The sequence below is a fragment of the Elaeis guineensis genome, chromosome 5 (genome assembly GCF_000442705.2).
Source record: "Elaeis guineensis isolate ETL-2024a chromosome 5, EG11, whole genome shotgun sequence".
NCBI lineage: Eukaryota > Viridiplantae > Streptophyta > Magnoliopsida > Arecales > Arecaceae > Elaeis > Elaeis guineensis.
This window is the reverse complement of record NC_025997.2, coordinates 4,815,230-4,834,446: the sequence shown is the minus strand read 5'-3', so window position 1 is coordinate 4,834,446 and position 19,217 is coordinate 4,815,230. Positions and strand designations below refer to the sequence as shown.

At 37.2% G+C, this 19,217-nt stretch overlaps 1 protein-coding gene and 1 non-coding gene across 3 annotated transcripts; one reads left to right on the top strand and one right to left on the bottom strand.

Annotated features, from left to right (window-relative positions):
- The first annotated feature begins 344 nt into the window (after positions 1-344).
- Positions 345-5,875, top strand: LOC105044679 (uncharacterized). Its single transcript, XR_012141329.1, has 4 exons — positions 345-1,081; positions 1,205-1,625; positions 2,450-2,457; positions 5,034-5,875. It is a non-coding gene; the product is annotated as an uncharacterized protein (transcript).
- Positions 5,876-6,899: 1,024 nt separating this feature from the next.
- On the bottom strand, positions 6,900-17,244 carry LOC105044681 (deaminated glutathione amidase, chloroplastic/cytosolic). 2 transcript variants are annotated; one of them, XM_010922670.4, is made up of 9 exons: positions 17,017-17,242; positions 15,470-15,606; positions 14,997-15,125; positions 12,968-13,026; positions 11,677-11,789; positions 11,453-11,545; positions 7,659-7,761; positions 7,299-7,381; positions 6,900-7,180 (listed from the first exon to the last, which is right to left on the bottom strand). In XM_010922670.4, exons 1-9 carry the CDS (start codon positions 17,194-17,196, stop codon positions 7,139-7,141), a joined length of 939 nt encoding a protein of 312 aa, XP_010920972.2. In that variant the 5' UTR covers positions 17,197-17,242; the 3' UTR covers positions 6,900-7,138. The 2 variants fall into 2 exon arrangements, with proteins under 2 accessions (XP_010920972.2, XP_010920973.2); XM_010922671.4 differs by lacking the exon at positions 14,997-15,125 and having other exon boundaries at positions 17,017-17,244.
- Between the last annotated feature and the right edge of the window lie 1,973 nt (positions 17,245-19,217).

Genomic DNA, 19,217 nt, shown 5'->3' with positions numbered 1-19,217 from the left:
TTGTCGGAATTATATCCCTTTAGAAGCCAACTCACAAAAAATCCCACTGATCATGCAAATTAATGGAATATTTAAAATTTAATTGCTGTATATATTTCTCTCATTTAATACCCTTCATAAAAGTCATGGATAGCTGGTGAATGGCAGCTGGCTTTCTCTAACTCAAACCGAAGTTTAAAAGATGCCAATTGAAACCTAATTGACTAAATTGTATTTTTACCTCTCTTGATTTGATACACGGAACCTCGCTGGCACGTCGTATTAAGCTAAAAGTTCTCACATTCCATGCATCAGGTGCTGAGATGGATGCCGAGATGATCGCATGACAGCAGCGTCGCTTAGACCAATCGCACGCTTCCTTACCGAAAAAAACCAACCGCACGCATCTAGGAAAGTACAGCACGTGTGATTTTGGTCCCAAGCATTCATTAATACCATGTACTAGAATGCATATTACGCCATGAATGCATATTGAGACACCAAAGACCAAACAACCGCACCGCATTCACCCCATGACCGCCCTCGACCACAAACCGCTCGAAGATATCGTTTAAATCCCCGAATCCAGGATCCAGCCATTCGGTTCCATCAAGTTCCGGTGCTCCTCCGGCACAACGAATAATCCTTTCCCGTCCTTTCAGGCCCACGAGCCGGGTCCGTTCCTTCTCTGCTTCCGGTCTAAGGGAAGCGGAGGGGGGACCCACTTATTCTGAGCTCCACCGGCCTTTGGCCTCCCTCTTCGCACGTATCGAAACAGACGCATTTCGCGAGATTCCCACCAGTTCAAATGTCTGAGATGCAAGCTCAAGGAGGGTAGAGAATGGGGTCTAAGATTGAGGTCCTTCCTCAAAGTTTCAGTGTTTTATTATCGGTCATTGTTGTGATTCCAATGAGGGTGATACGTTTCGAAAGAAGATTCAAATGAGGGTGGCGTGTTGGTAATAGAGGAGGAGGAGGAGGTATGATGGGAAAAGGAGGGGATGATGGGCTGAGGACTGTGGAGCGCCTGAGGGGAAGGCTGCAAGCAGAGAGAGTGGCCTCCAAGGCTGCCCGGGAGCAAGCAGACAGCATGGCCAAAAGGGTACCCATCATCATTCTTAACAGGAATTTCATTCATATTCCTCTTCTATTAGTCCAGTTTCCTTTTTTTGGATTTTATCGTTTCTTTCTTTTAATTCTTTTTTATGTTTGTTTTTTTTTATAGTTGGAAGAGCTGGAAAGGAAGCTGGCTGAAGAGATCGAGTGCAGGAACAGGGCTGAAAGGAGGCTGGAGCATGCTTTGAGAAAGCTGGAATCTTTGAAGATTTTGGATGTCCCCCGAAGTTCGGCGAGTTCCTCGTCCTCGCATTGCTTCTCGGGCCGTCAGAAGCTGGAATGCTGGGGATCTTGTTCACCGACCGTGGATTCGGGACAATGTGGTTCGGAGGAGGAGGCGCCGAGTGTTGTTGGTGATGATGTCTCAGGTAGTTCGCTGGTCGATTCGGCTCATGATCGGGAGGGCAGCTGGAGTTCGGTCGGGACTTCACCATCTCTTAACAAAGTAGAGTCTCATGGGATGAGAGCAGCAGAGGTGGCAGCTCCCAAGTGTCGATTGCTGATGCTGCAAGGTATGTTGATGCGTGGTTGTAATTCTTTACAAGTGTTTTTATCAAGGATGACATGATTCTAAAATTGGACATAATTGGGGAGGTTTAAAAAGAACATGTTAATGGTATAATGCTTGGTCATGGAGTCGACTTAGATTGCCTTTGCCAAGATTACAGAATTTTGAGAACTCTCTACTGGTTGATTACATTAGAAATGATGGGGAACCGGGAGTTTTAAGTATATCACTGTAAGCAGGAGTATTCAGGGAGGAAAAAAAGCAAGAGTATTCAACATATCAATGTCTATAAGGTGCTGAAGTCTGCCATATAAAGGATGAGAAAAGGCAACAAAAGGCTGAAAGTCACTTAGTAGAAGCAATTGTGCTTCTACTTTTATTTTTGAGCAAAAATAAAAATTGCCCGAGTGCTCCTCTGATTCTGAAAACTTAGTCCGACTATTGCCAAAACTACAATTTTATGTCTTGTATTACACTTGCCGTATTTTTTCCTGCATTTATTTTTGAGTTGACAGGGTTAACCTTCATCTATATTCACTTGATTGCATTTGATGACTTTGATTTTATCATATAAGTCTTGTTCTCTCTACCCTTTTTGTTGATAAGTTGTTTATGCCAAGCCACCCTCCCTTGCAGCAGCAAAATGGCAAATTTCTTTATTAATATAAGTGCAGCATTTTGTAATCCGAAAAGGGCAAGTTGGTGATTTTTGAGAAAATGGACATTTATATATTATAAACCTAAGAAAGGAAATGCCTTGAACAACTAGATGCTCATCCAGGATTGTGCTCTGTGGTTGGTGATTTTTGATGCCAGAATTGTGATAAACCAAACTCATGGATATAGTAATAAATGTTTTGAAAGTTACATATGATTATTTAGGAGTGTTTTATCATTTGGTAAAAGCTTATATGCATGGTCAAATTAAAATGTTTGTCTATTAATAGTACAGAACTTCGGCAAACTGCCTTGGGCAGTCTGAGGCAGTGATAGTTATAAAAGCTTCAGTGAGACACCCAGGTGGTTAGCAGGCATCTAGAATTGAGATGACCTAACTATTTCATTACCTTTCTATTTAGATATTGTAACTTATATCTGACACACACAAATACTGATGTGGTTTATAGAAACCTTGTGATAGAAACACGAAGGTTGGGAAAAGCTATTTGCTTCCTACTATTCCCATCAAGAAAAAAGAAACATCAAGGTAAAAACTTTCAGTACTTTTAACTATTAGCATATACCATATGTTATGGAATCTTTTAAGCAATAGAACTATAGGGAGCCCATCCATTGGAGTAGAAGAGTTTCTATAGTTTCTTTTGATTTATTAGAAGAATATAATAATATTACAGCATATAATGGCATGACTTAGAGTGAAGTCATAGTTATAATACTACTTACAAATCAAGCTACAGGATATAGGTATCTATGTTAAGCCACTAGCCAGAGCACTACATGATCATTGGGCCTTTAGGTGCTGTTACATTACCTCGTATCCAACCATGGGGTGGATGCAATGCAATGGTTGCCAGGTATGCAGGTGGGACTGCCTTGGCATTTATGTGGTTGCCTGTGTTACAAGTGAAGCTTTGTTTCCCAAAAGGATAAAAATTCAAAATAGGGCTTTGGGTCACCCATTTGATTCTGCATTTACCTACTAACCATGCAGCCATCGGAATCTCCTGGCTACTAATTAGATGAGTGTCCTTTGCCTCTCACTCACAACTTGGAGATGATACATGGTTTTGCTATGCATTGCTATGTAAACAATAGTTAAATGAATCTAAATATGCTAACATATCATGTATCATATACATTTAGCTGGTAGTATTTTTCTTTATTATGTAAAGTCGAATTCCGTTCATTCATAACCTTGAAAATCTCGGACAGTATCATTAAACTCACGTGTATAGGAGAGACACTAGAACTTTCTTCTTCATGAATTTTCCTGAGAAATATATGATTAGCTGTAGGGAAAAGGGCACCAATCAAGAGAAAAAAAATCTGCATCCATGTTCTTGATCATTGTCCTAGAACTGGATGATCAAAAGAGATATGACCAACAATATTGAAAGAAAGAACTGACTGAAAATATTTAGCATCCATGGATAATAGCTATTTACAAGCATAGAATCAAAATCCTGTATCTTCTCTTTGATCAGGGGTATCTAAGAAAAGCACATTTCATAACTAAGGAATCTAATATTAACCTGTTGGATCCAGAATTTGAACAAAGCAGACAGAATCTCATAACTTTTTAGGAATGGGGCAATGGCATTTGATAAATTAAGACTGAAACTGATGTGCAATGACATTTTATAAAATAAAAGCAGTAAATACAGCCTTAGTCCCAAATGTATTAGGATTTCTCATGCTACGCATTAGTTCAAGAACAACCTCCAGAGAAGTCTACTTTTATTCCTCTTGCACATTTTGCTTGTTTGTACGTGGTCCTCTTTTTTCTCTTCTCAGCCACACCATTCTGCTATGGAAAAGAACCTAGAAAAATTTATGACTATTTTGTCTTCAAAATATGTTTGCCTTGTCAAACCCTCACAGGGTTTATCATCCTTTGCTCTCATTAAGGTGATCCAGATGACATGTTAATGCATATCTATGACTGATATATTGAGAAAAAGCAGATATAACTGAAGACCCTAACTATCACAATAAGCAATGCCCAAAAGAATCAGATTTCGATGGCAGTGGTTATGAATCAACAGGAAATTGCTACCATAGGATTTCTTACTATACATGACATCTATGTCATGCACATAACATGGTGAAGAACCTACACTTCACATATACAATCTCTTCCCATAAACCAAGTCCATTCAATCATAAACATCTATAACACAATGCACATGTGTGTCATGAATATTTGTGTTTGTCTTGTGTAGACAAAGACACTGAGTTCACTTTTCAAGAATAAGTATTTGCTGTGCAATAGCCAACCCAAACTGATGTCACAGTCAGGTGTACCTTTCATGTCTATGTCTAGATCTATATTCCATAACAATTAAAAAAATCCTGATATATTAGTTAAGTGGCAAAACCAATTGTCAGTGAATGTATAGCGGCACTATGGGTCAAACTGTTAAGCAATGTAAATCCGCTCTTTGCAGAGTAGCAAAATGAAATAAATGAAAGCAAGTTGGAATGAGTGCAGGAAACCTCCTTTTTCTTTGTTAAAAAAGCATAGTAGTTTATCTTTATAGATTCACAAGAATTGAGAATGATTCATGAACATGACCAAGATGTTGGAGTGACAAACTTGAAATATAGGATTTATTGTGCCCTTTTTTCTCCCAGCTGGTGTTAAACTCTCTCTCTCTCTCTCTCTCTCTCTATCATGCTGCTTATCATAAATTCAATAAGCTTACATTTTTACATCTTGGACCAGAAAACTTCTGTCAGTGATTACAAGTGGACGATGTTGAGAATCAAACTGAAGATATAGACAATGCATTGGCTCTAGTTCCAGTAATCTTGCATCCCAATTTGGGGGGCTGCAACCCAGAGGTCAACAACAACGTGCAAAGTGTTCTTATTGCCCTAAGACATGTCAAAGAGCAGTTGCAATATTCCATGGGGAGAAGAACTGGTGGTTGCTCTCCCAAAGAGCTGTATGGCCGGTGAGGGAGATTGTCTTGAGGGCCTTTTCCATCCCACAGATCTATTATATTTCCGGTAGATATTGTGGTAAAATAGATGGAAGGTCAGCTGAAGTAGCTTCTTTTTGGGTTTTTGTTTTGGCTAGATGATATCATATATTACTAATAATGCATCAATTGCAAGACTCACCCTTCATGTAAAGTGCAGCTGGTGGTTTTTCCAATGCGTAAAAATGACAGAAGATTTGATCAAAAGCATTATCTTCTGCAATTGCTCTACAGATATCATGCTTTTTTATGCAGGGGAGGGGGGATTGGAGAGACAAGGAGAAAGGGTTTCTGAACCAATTGGCAGGCGAGTTGTCAATTTGTCATGCTTTATAAGTGGTCTGGTCTTCACATCAATCAGAAGTTAGATGGTACCCCGTTCATTTTATGTTATTGTTGCCAATTCCTTCCTTGCAGGGAAAATGAGGCAAGATCAAGACATTTTACTAACAAAACTTGCTGCTCTTTTGGTAGTTCTCAATCTGCTCTTAAGTAGCATAGCAGGATAGTTCATTCACGTATATTTGCAATTCCATCTTTTCTTAAATTCTTGTGTGAATTCAAGTTTCTATAGAGAGACCTGCTGCCCTATACCTATCTAGGTCCCAATAATCACTGGCCCCCCTTCATTAAGTGAATTCAAGTTAAATGCGCCTTCAAACCATACTCAGATTGGATGCTCCCTTTGTTTATCTATCTTGGTTTCCTCCATGAATATTTCCATGCCATTGATTCTTGCCAGAGGCCAAGTAATCTAAACAGAAACTTCCGAGAAAGGGAGTTCAAGTTAGATTAGGATTTACATAATTTCTAGATTAATATCATTGTTGTAGGGTCAGGAGTCAACAAAGCCTCCAGCCAGCAACCGAACTAGATGAAGTCTAATTACCAGAATTGCAGATTGATAACTTCGTTATGAAATATTTTCTGAATCATTGGACAAAATTCTTAAACTATCTTCCTTGGCCACATGATTCTCCAAATTATTCACTAATAATTAATCGACCTAGAACCATTCGATTATTCTTGAATTATTCACAAATTCTTCATGGCTAAATATTTTTATATATTACAAGTTAATGATGCCATATGTCGTAGCAGTGATGTTTTTTGCTATTATTTGTCATTTTTATCTCCTATATTTATTCTTAACCAAATAAATTTTTCAATATTTTAGATAACCAACATTTTTTAATTTTATTTTTTTCTAATTCTTTATTATCCAAAACCGAACTCTTTCTAAACTACTGATAATTTTTTTAGATTTCCCCAATTCCGAGTCATTACATCCAACTAAATTATTACCAAACACTGAACTTGCAACCACGTACACAACAAATCAGAGTCAAATGCGTCTGCAGACTTTGAACACGAACCATCTCGACAGCTCTGAAGTCAAACAGGTTTGGATTGAGTGGATATATTGTCAAGATTAATTCAGCTTTTCTATTTTCTAAAACCTTGGAAAATTTAATTAATACTAATAGATATATAGAGTATGAGCAATAGGGAAACAAAACCACGATGCACCCCAAGGTGCGTTGGCTCCACCGACCACGAACAAGCTGCCATAAGAAATCTGTCATTTCCCCCGCAATTTGCTACAGCTACAGCTTAGTGAAGCATGAGAATTGCAAACCAGCATGATCCTTTTTCTTTGTTTTATCATATTCACAATGTGCCATAATGTACGACCCCTTGTAAGAGTAACCACAAGCTATGATGTCTCACCTGTTTCATGTTGTGAGTAGCATCTGTACCTTGAAATAAGCATCTTTCTTTTACTTCAACAATGAAAACAAACAATATTTTCCACATATTCCATAGAATTTCACAATGGATCAGTCCAAGCAGCAACGGTCTCAAAATTTTAAATGCATGAGGATTTCCAGCAACTGCTGAACCTCCGGTGCTGAAAAAGGAAAAGTATATAGACATATTTAAGGCTCAGAAAGATGGTTTGAACTTTGTGTCATTTGAATTCTTTGAAGATAATCCAAACAAATTGTACAGCCTAAAGTGTAAATTACCTCAGAGATCGGCATTCTAGTTCTCACAGAATCAATCCTCGAGAGATCAATGTCAGCTACAGCAATTCCAGTTGATAAACGATCTGTAACATGGAATCAAATTAGTGTCAACAACTACACAATCTTTTACATGTAGGTGGGCACAAATAGACCAGAAATATTCTATTTTACAAAGCTCTTGGCAATAGCCATTTTCGCAATGAACTTCTTTATTAAAATCCCAAAAAGCTTTGAACTATGAAATCTGTACAACTCAATAGAGAGAGAGCGAGAGAGAGAGAGAGCGAGAGCGAGAGAGAGAGAGAGAGGGCACCGGTGGGGGGAGGGGGGAGGTGGGGTGGGGTGTGTGGATGCACTTACGTGGAAGTCGAGCTATTATTGTTCCCCATGGATCAATAATCAGAGAATCGCCATAGCTCTCTCTTTTCTCATTGTGCCTTCCAGCTTGAGCTGCAGCTATAACCTGAAAAGATATGAAAGACATGCAAACGCTTATGCTGACATCCACATTAACTTTAAAACTATAAAACTATTTAGACACTAGTAATTTGCATGTGATGTATTTAAATCATCAGACTATATTAAAGATAAGAAAAATAAAAAACAAAATGTGTTGTCAGCATCTAGTAGCTAATTTCATTAGCCTGCAAATCAAGAATTAATTGGAATTTTGGAGAGGTAAATTTGCTTAATTGTTGGATGACTGTCACATAAATGAGGGTCCCCATCAGTGTATCCTTTCTTACCAGCCCCCACCACTCCAAATCAACTTAAAGATTACAACATTACAAAGCACCCATCAGAGCCAGCTGCTTCTCATTTTTCCAGCTTTTTCTTTTTTTCTTGCCTATGATGTTAATTCGATCCCCCCTCCATATCATACTGAGTGGTGCATAAAAAAAGATTCCTAGAAAGTGTGACAGCTTTCCTGTTTTCTCCATATTGTAAGTGATTTGCCTACTGTTCTCATTTCTCTCATCTGCATGTTTACTTTCGAATCTCTTTCTTTCCCACATTCATCCCCTTGTTTTACCTTAAAATCTTTTCTTCAGTCTTCTTATCAGCCCAAACCTCGACCAACTTTCTTTCCCTAACAAACTTTTAGCCTTGCTGTTCTATGGTTTTATTCCTTTGATTCCATCCAGCAGCCTCTGACATCTCATGCCCATATCAGAACATGCCTCCTTCCGTACTATCAGTTGAGCCTTCCAAGGTTAGATTTCATGGATGTTTTTTTTTATTCTGTCTTTGTCTTTTTCTTTGTTCCTCAGCATGAATTTTTTAAATGTCCAAATTGTTGCTAGTGCATTACTTCATATTTAGGCCAGTTTTCTGTTTTCCTTTTTATTTGTTTGACCAAACTTTGTTGCATTGCCCCTCTCTGTTCCTTGTATGCTCTCCAAAATTGAATGTCATGCAATATCAACCCTGGGTTGCATTAAGACCATGCACTATTAGGTCAACAGTACAATAATAGCTATCTAGGATACAATCTCATGGTCTATCCAAGTTGAATTTTGTGGTGTTGACACTGTTCCCATTCATAGGCATGCTTTACATAACTGATGACATGGCTCAGCTCATGTACTACTTCTGGTAGAGTATTAATTGACCTCATTATCCCACTATAATGATGGAGGAACGTCGTAAGAATATAATAGTGCTTGGAACCTTGGGTTATTGCCACACATGCAACATAGATTATTGTTGACCTCCACTATCTACTTACCGTGTGACGATAGAGGTGTAAATGTTGACTTCTATAAGTTTGCATAATTGTGAATTTTGATTAATCAAGGCACTAATAACAGGCAAAATCTTTGAAAATGAGTAAATTTTGGCTAGATTGACATTCAATGTCAAAAATTCTTAAATATCAATCTATCAATTGTCATGTCTTGGAAGCTAGCACAAAAAGACTAGTAGCTAGAACAGTTTCAAAAGAAGGTACGTGGTAAGCTCGGCAATAGGGTGTCATGAATAGGGATGCTGTGCTAGCGTGGTGCCCCAAACAGAAATCACTGTAGTGACTAAAGGACAGCATGTTTTCCTTGAAAGTCATAGAGATCAATAACTAAACAGCAGTTTTTATAGCAACAACAAAAAAAATCTAACAGATAAATAAAAAAAATACTTAGACCTGATCTGAACAATGGTCTCATCTGCTGTATTATGCCAGGACATACCTGGAACCCGGCATTCGGTTGGATGGCATTTCTTAAACTTTTCTAAGTTTATTAATTAAAAAAGGAATCTAGAGTCTTTTTAGTTTAGGGCACAGCATGGCATGTGCCATCCAAGGTTACTAAGTTCATTGCAAGCAATATTAGTTCCATGCAAAGGAAAAAGACGTCAGATATAGCTTATAAAATTTAAGGTATCTATGACTGTCACATCACTATCAGCATATGACTTTTACAATAATATAGACATGGGTATCAATGTTACAGCTCAACTAAAAACTGATCTAAAAATGTTTGAAATTAAATGATTAAGTGAAAACTCTGTCAGATTAACTGATTTATCTTATTATCTTTATAGCAATTTCAATAAATTTTACAAATTACCATCCAATTTCACATGTGATCTAATTCAATCATCTTACAATCTATCTAATGCTTCTTATCTGACCCTCTTCTTTTCAGACACTCAATTCATTACTGTTTCCTACCAAAAGTCATCTTTGCTATCTCCTAACTAAAATCACCTTCCTATCATTCTACAAAATTCACAACTGCTTCAACACCTCAATAAAGTTTACTTACATGTATAAATTTCATGCCTTGTTAATTCAGTCCCACCACCTACTAGAATTCTCACCTCTAATACACTACTACCACACCTTCAACCTTTCATCAACTGTCATAAATACTTCGATCTATCTACCTAGTCACATATTCAGCAAACATGATGTAAGCATATGTCGATGTGTAAGCCCTGAGCCATCCAGCACTAGGAAAAGTCATTTTTGATGACATCCTTTCAACTGTATAATGTTAATTCGTTTCTAGAAAAGAAAAAGGTGCTGCACTATAATCAGTAACATAAGATAATAAGTGAAAATTAAAGAGAATTGAAAGGGTGGTGAAAAGCTTCTTATAAGAACAGGATACTTTACAGATGAAAAATGTTTAGCAAACAAAAAGGCATGTCTGGTGTTTCTCAGAAAATATCCTTTTCTAACTTTTAAAGTAAACAAAGTAGTTACGAAGAAGATCAAGTGTTTGGTAATATCACTTGTAAAGTACTTCTACAAGAGGAAGGCAAAGAAGTGCTTTTAGGAGGAGCTAGAAAAACTAGCTTCTAGATTCTTTTGTTAGATTGCTCCTTGTCTTTCAAATATGCAAGCTCATCCACAAAAAGACGTAAATATGTTATTACCAAACACCAAATACAACAAAAAGTACACTCTATTTAAGAATTTACATGCATATGATTCTTGAGAATGAATTTTGTAAAAAGCAGAAGCAAGACCAAGCATGCCCACAAGCATCAGAAAATGTTAACCCGAGGTCCCGAACCCTCTATAGCATCAAATAAGCTAAAAATTATCATGACTCTTTGTCCAATACCATTAATACATATCCATGAAAGTTAGCTTCTATATGATATTATCTTTTGCATCATTGATACCGGAAATTCATATTTGGTAAGATTGGAACCTACTTATCATACAGGAATACTTAGCTTTCTGTGAGGCTTCGAAGCATATTTGATTTTATTACTCGTATTAATTTAATGCGGTATTCACCCTATTCTAGGCTGTTAACTTACTGAAGCTTCTGAGTCAAATCTAAAACAGCAGAGACGCCAATCTTAAATCAGACTGGACAAGTGAATGAGTGCTGATCGTTTGAACTAAAGTCCAAATAATGACAAGAATTCAGATTCAATTTGAGTAAGCCAGAATTATAACAAAAAAATATACAACCCAGGTATCTATATGATTTTTTTTTAATGGAAATATTAGTTAGTAAATGAAATAGGATCATTATCATCCTGTTCTTTGTTCTAGCCAATTATTGCGAATATGTTTCTATTTTCAAATTGTTGTATGAGACTGAGTGTAAAGGGTCTCCATTTAAAAGTCGACCCCATAAGACAGAGAAATAATTAAAATTGCACCAGGAAATAGAGGGGTGAAATTCATATACATAGCATTGAGTCTCAATCGCGCGAGCACGGAGAAGAATTTCCCAATGTGCTTCCCCTGTAACTTTTGTAAAAGCTGATGGTACCAGCAAAACCTGCACATACACATTTCCAAATATAAGAGTGAAAGATATTATAGGTAATTTCAGGTAAATGGACATAAAAAGAAATCTGTAAACAAAGAGAAAACTGAATCTATATCCAAGTATAGCATGTTGATAAACACCTGTGCTTGGTGTTGAAACCGCAACAGCTGATAAAGCTCTGGAAATCTCAAATCATAACAGACTGTAAGACCCAATCTTCCGACAGGGCTGTCCTCCACAGCAATTTTATCACCTGAAAATCACAACATCTTCTAGTATTGTCACTAGAATTGAAATTACACCGCCCTCGGGTAGATCAAGCTTAGAGTTGCCTATTTTGTGCTGAGGCACTTCAATAAGAAAAGATTCATAGAAAAAATCTCAAACGATTTGCTGATTTGAACTGTCCTATATATTGCACATAACGAGTTTAGACCAATATCCTGCAAGTTTTCATTGTCTGATTCTCGCATGATAACTGCAAGTTGCATAGTACTGGGCAATATATTTTTCATCTGAATCTTATCTCATGATGTGCTTGCCCTCAGTCAAAAACAGTGTTCTGCAAACGAGCATCCTAGGCCTAGCACCAAGTTTTTCAAGAGGTATCAAGATTAAACCACACAAATTAGTGAGAGACAAAAAATGTAGACTAGTGTAGTACCAACAAAAAATGTTAAAAATACTTGTTTGCTTTCTTAGGTAGCAGCAAAATGTTAGTTTAGTTGATGAATTACATTGATCCAATATCACTTATTCATTTCAGTATTTCAACAGATGTTTTCATACTTTGAAATTCTAAATCATTGCAATAGAAACTTGATAGCAAAGTCATAGAAGACCTGAAAACTTCCATGACTTCTAAGAACACATCCCCCTTCATGACTTCCCTTCAATAGCTTTACTCAAAAGAACAAGTGTACACATTTTATGACACAAAGTGGAACACATTTACCACTGTCAATGTCTAACTGAAGCTCAAACAAGAAAAATGCAAAATAAACCTTTGGTTGGTGGGTAATTACATATCAGCCATTATTTTAGTAAGAATCCTGATCCAATAAGTTCTGGAACAAAATGAATCCCAGAGGAAAAAATATATATAATGGAAAGGAAAGTCCCATGAGCAAGCAACTTAAGCAATAAATGCAAAAAAGAGAGAGAAACCTGTGCAGTTTCTTCAAAAATTTTTGGTTTTAGTAAATGTATTAAGCTGCATGTCATGCAAAGAGATAACACAATCTGAATGTGCACATACCCACACAAACCCACCCCCCACCCCCAACACACACACACGCAATCTGAAAAATTACATGCATAAACCAATGTCTTCTGAATCAAGGCTAAGAAAAGCAATTAAGCTACAATTTCATAGTTCAAAGTCCATTAAAGGTGCATAAGTATTATAAGAGACACATGAGGTATCCATACCTGCAGCTGTAAAATTGCTTTCCTTGTATACCATGTTCCCAGGAACATCTACATCAAACCTTCAGGCAGTAGAAAGCAAGTCACCATTTAGACTCTAAATACTTGAAATATGAAAACATAAGAACTCACTGTGAAGGTGCCTAGATGTAATAATTGGACATAAAGATATTCATGCTAAACAACATTAAATGGATTTATTCAAAATGGCCTTCATTGGTGCTTTGCATGTATATTTCGTGCTAACAATCACACAAGCCACAAAGAATATTTTAAGGATATAAAAGAGAAAGGATTAGACCATAACTCTATTGTAAACCAGAAGTTCTTTCCCATTTATAAACTTGTTTATTACATGAATAGACAAGATTTGTCACATAGCTGCCTTAGCATATAGTTGATGGCACCTATAGTCACAACTCTTTTTAGATATCCTACATTCTCCAAGTCCTCGCACTAATTATATTTTGTTATCTGTCAGATCATGGAACCTAGATTTCCAGAATGCCCTGGATCAATCTAGTAATCTGTGAACTGACTTGGGCCTCTAAAAGTCATTCCTTAGATCCATGCATGGAAGATCTCACAGAACTTGAGTTTCATGTTTTATATATGTATATGGAAAGTGCAGGTGCAGCAGGTCATTGAATTGCCAGACTGACTTTATCCTGGTAAGTTGAGCATTAGAAAGCATCGCTCATGAGCACATGCACATCAAGCATGTAGGAATACTAAAGAATCTAGAATTCTAGATACTTTTGCAGCAGAAAAGAATGTAGAATGCTCTCTTTTAGAGCAACACTTGAAGCTTTTGCAGGACATAGGACTGCTGGTACGTGACATCCAATAGATGCTTACTCTCATTCAAAAGAAATAGTGGTTGCATATCACCGGATTGTAAGAATTCCTTCCAACCCTTGGCTTCCAGTAAATTAAAAACAAAAGGAGCAATGGAAAGAAAATTTGTTTAGAGGACAATTTTTCTCTGAAATCTGAAGGCCTGCTACCAAAACAGTATATTTTAACGAGCCAATGCAGCACTTACTGTGGATCTTGCATGATGCAACAAAATTCAGTTCTTTAAAGAACTTTATAGACAACATTTATCTCTATTAATCGAGAAAGATTAAATGTACTTGTCAACAAGCCTCCAGTTCTGTCACTCTCAATATTTTGTCAGAGAGCATTCTGATTGAGATATGGGGGACTTGGTCTTTCTTTGAGTTACGAGGAATCATTTATTTCTTAAAAAGAAGAAATAAAATAATCACTCTTCATTGCAGCATCAAAGGTGAAATACCCCTTAATAAAGAGATCAGTAGGTCATCTTTACTGATTGTATATTTTTCCAAACTTTTAGATTCATTCATGCTATAAAAATTAAAGAAAAACATATATTCCATAAGAAAGTATTTCCTTACAGCAACAGCTTATTGATTACTCTATGCTGATTTTATTTGATCGACACTGATCCAAGCATATCTAACATAAAAAAGGAGCCTGCCAAATAAGAAAATTATGCAGTACAGACTATATAAGGACAGAAAGTTACTCGGGCAATCATGCATTGCCCAAAATTTATTCTGCATATTTTCAAACTTACAAGAGTTTCGTACCAAGCAAGGCCCTATAACCAAAAGCAGGCACACTTTTACATGTATCCACCAAAAGTTTATAATAAACTGCCCCCGAAAAGGTTGATACTCAACACCAAGTTCATAAATGTAATCAAGAATATTCTCCAGCATTGATGGATCATATTTTGATCCATGGAGGCAATCTCAAAAAGGTGTATGATGATATTTCCAGAATTGTACTCTGCTAGGTGAACCATCCCACATCCAAATAATAACAATAACAAACTGTAGATTTTTGGTAAAATGCACTGCAATGTAGAACGACAAAAACTTTGAGACCTTGCAAGCATGCTCATAATTTTGTACTATTAATTGAAAATAGAGTCAAGTTTTGATGCTAGTTTCAACATGGATTAAAACTGCTCAAAGTAAAATGTAAAATCTGGATGTCTTACAAATGAATCTTTTGGTATTTATTTCTGATCTTGCCAGAATCATCAACCAAAACATGTGTATTACACAAGTGCACATCATCAGGTCCTTTCTCTTGAAACCCTCCAAGTGACAACCACATATTTGATTCTCTGTCATTCATAACTGGAGAAAATTCAGTGGGACTAGCATAAGCTATTGTCACGCACTAAAATTCAAGAAAACAGGAAAATATAGCATGATCCAAAAAGGATCTGTATCTAGTCAAAAACAAGATTAACAAAATATGTGCTGAGATATATAATCATCAATAAGAGAGTTGACAAGCACCAGAAACAACATTAAAGGAGATACAAAATGTGGTAGCAAAGATCTGTAGAAACTGTAGTGTGGCTGTCTGCTCTGATCATTATATTTATAAGAAATGGGATGGCCACATAAGGTAGTAAATGATGGTAAAGAAACAAATACGACAGAGCACTGGCATTTCCTTTACCTTGCAAGTGAACAATATCTTTGCATTATTGGCCCATCCAAAGGTTCAGCTATTTTAAGAGAATCTCCATCTTTGGCACTTACAAAGGAGAAGTTCTCCGGAAAACAAAGCAATTTCACACCAGCAGCAGCTGCCTCCTGGAAAACCATATTGTGAAAAATTCATGGGTTAGCATTAAAAGGGATCATGCAAACAATCTTTCCCAATGGAGTATGAAAAAAAATGGAAGAAAGTATTAACTTCAGGATACACAAAGCGATTTAAGCATAGCAACAAACTGATAGAAACCCAGGAATGAAATATATTGAAATTATTGTATTTTATAAATTATTTTGAAGAAAAACAATTTAAAAGATATTGCATGGTAGCAAGACTCGAATATGCCCAGCATCGCTTTCCATTCAGTTTATTAGCTCCCTACGGCTCAAAACCAGTCAGAATGCAATAATGGATCAGAACAATCCACAACACATTGATGCCTAAGAGCAAGGTTCGATCAAAGAATAATCAATTTCTAAGATAACAACAGTTCATTCAAATAGATTATGCTTATGTAGCTTTATGTCAAAAAGCAAAAAAAAAAAAAAAAGCAGATTATTCTTATGTAGATCCCAAAAGGAAAAATAAAAGGTAATAAATAAATAATAAATTAAATGTGTAGACTTACACAAGAGATTGCAAGGCTACATATGAGTGCAAAAAAACAAACAAAATTAATTGATAACACATAAAAAGCCAAGACAGCTGTATTGATTGATTAACTTCATTTCACTTGTCAAGTTTATGTTAAGTTATATCGGAATATCCAGGATCCAAGAGGACACCATAACAACTTACAACTTATCTGATTGCCTGCAATGTAATGCCATATCACATAAAGCAACTAGTGCTAAAATGTATGTAAACCTTATACAAGAATTTACTCCTGATAAACATTAAAACTCATTCCAGATAGTATCCTCTCCATCTGTTAGCATGCGAAACAACATCACAAGAGGAGAAGGCAACTCTATCTTTTACAGACTTCTAACCTGAATTCCTTCATTGAGCAACCAAAAAAAGAATTCCATTGTGCCAGCTCATTATAAAACAAGAGAACAAGATATACAATATTAGCCAAACAAACAATTTTCTTGGAAATACAATTTAAACATTCTTCATGCGCTACCACTTAAATATGAAACAAAACTCGAGTTCTAGGGATCTAGAGATGGATTACTATTCCATGGACAGTTAACAGCTCACCCAAATTCAGTCAAGAAGAATCCCAATATCAACCAACAAAAAACCTTTCTTGGAACTAGAACTCGAACCCTCTTCATACACTACAAGTTTGTAATGTGAAATTAAACTATTGTTCTGGATTTCTAGCGATGGCTAACAGTTCCATGATCAGTGATTTGTTCTTGCCTAAATTTATTCCAAGAAAACGTCAGTACACTCATCCAGGCATCAAATCACTCAAGATCGCTGGAATTCGAGATATCGTAATAGAACAAAGAAATCGAGTAAAAGAATGAGTTCAAGAAAGAGAAAGGGGGGCCTGCCTTGACGAGACGAGAGCAGGTGCTGTAGTTGGCATCGAGATCATTCGTGGACGTCATCTGGACGACGCCGACTCTCGCCGTTGTGGTGGCCATGGAGCAGGAGAAGGCGGCACGATGGCGCGAGGCGTAGCGGAGGAAAGGAGCTCTGACGAGATTTCTTGGGCCGAGGCAGAGCGACATGGCCTGTCGGAGTGGAGAGGTCTCCTACATGTGAGATAGGGTTTGGTCGGGGTTCGGTTCTCGTGCTCCGGTGGTGCGCTTTTCTTAACGAGAACCAATCCATTCGTGACACGAAACTAAAGTCGGCAGTGAGCACCGACATTACATTACATTACATAGCGAGAAACAGAGAATATGCAAGAGTGCTGTTCAACTACACTCGGCAGACGGTGCGCCGAACTCCAATAGTCTATGATTTAGCGGAAGTAGCTTTCCGTGCACGGCGTGCTTTGAAATTGAGCGTCCTCTTGTCACCATCTTTTGTCTTCCACCACCAGGTCGCCTTCAGGCTTCGGCACTTTAGTTACCATCTTTAGCTTTATATTCTTGAGTCCATCTTTTTAGTCCGACTGTTTTATGAAATAGAAATCCAAACACGTTTCGCTAGCCGCGGGTGCTTCTGAGCAAAATTTGTCCAGGGTCAAAAAAAGGCAAGTGCATGCGCCCTTTTTGACCGGAAATGCTTCCGTTTGTACGTTTATTTTCCCGTGTTTTGCCACGGCGCTCCAAAACGAATATTTTTATTTTTTTATTTATTTTGAATCTTTGGATTAACTATGGAAGATTCAAATTTAAATTGATGTAGTAAATATTTTTAAAATTAAAATTATTTTTTTTCAAAAAATTTATTCTTCTCTGATCCATCGAAAGAGGAGGGTGTAAACGTGGAGAGTCATGCAGGTACTGGGAGTTGGGGGTGACGACGGCAGCAGCAGCATGAAGAAACTGCAGGCCGAAGAGGGATGGGGGTCGGCAATGACAACGGAGGTGTGGAGAAATCACAGGCTGCAGATGTGGAGGATGCCGAAAGATGGGGAGGGGGGTGTGGTGGCATGGAGAAGCCGCGGGCCACGACGGGAGAGAGGGGGTGGCTATGGTAGCACAAAGAAGCCGCGCTGGGGAGGGGGCACGCGGTGTTGGAGGGGAGGTGCAGAGCAGCTACGAGCATCGTGATGGGGAGAGGGGGGTTGGGGGGCTCAGAGCGGCGACAGACAACGGAGGAGGGGCATGCACGAAATGGAGAGCAAAAGAGACACGCACCACTAAGAGGTTAGTGGCACAGAGGAGGCGCAGGCGCATCCAGAGGAGTGGAGGAGGGATGCGGGGTTAGGTGGTGGCATGGAAGAGGCACGAGGTGGAGCACGATAGCGCCATGGGTGGCGTCAAGGGCTGGGGAGATAGGGACATTAGATGCAGTAAAGCTACGACAGAAAAGAAGGAAGAAAATAAAATAAAATATTATTTTTTAAAAAAAATAATAAAATATATTAAAAAATAAATATATAATATTTTTATATTTTTATAATAAAATATTATAGAAGATCATCATAGTAAAATTTTTATTCTTTTTATTTGCTATAGAATAATTGGTACCTGTGATGTTTCGGCATTTGATTTTATCATGTAATATTTTAAGTTACATTAGATACTAAATTGAACTATTTATGATGTGTCCAGGTTTTAGATAAGATACTGATTATGTTGTTTTTCTTTAAAAAAAAGTTAATGCATGTCAATGTAAAAGTGTTCTACTCCTTGCATAGCTGGGCAAACATCCTTCATTTCTTCTTCGAAGAAGGTCATAACTGTACTACTGTTATCCATCAGAACATGATGTATATTAAAGTTATCGAGATCTTGAATATTAAAAAAACCTCTTCTTTAAGAAATTATCCTGCCCATATTTGTGCTGACATGCACAGAACTTGAAAAATCAAACCAACTATCCCAATACAATTTACTCGATGTAAAGTTTCATATATTGCGCATATCTGATCGAAAGGAGCTGCTCAAAAATTGCTATTGAAAATCACAGAATACAACTATCATAATATGGAACATAACAATATAATATTTATTATCGGGATTTTTATCACATACATGAATATGCAAATATTACCATCAAAACCTCATAAATTATCTTAGCAGACATTATTCCAAAGCATTGTCTAAATAAGCACATGTGTCCTCCTCAGATGATC

Coding starts and splice junctions, on each gene's coding strand:
- LOC105044681 (XM_010922670.4), bottom strand. CDS start 17,196: ATGTCGCTCTGCCTCGGCCCAAGAAATCTCGTCAGAGCTCCTTTCCTC. Junction 15,126..15,469: donor AGATATTGTTCACTTGCAAG/GTAAAGGAAATG, acceptor TATGAATGACAG/AGAATCAAATATGTGGTTGT. Junction 7,181..7,298: donor CTAGAATGCCGATCTCTGAG/GTAATTTACACT, acceptor TTCCTTTTTCAG/CACCGGAGGTTCAGCAGTTG.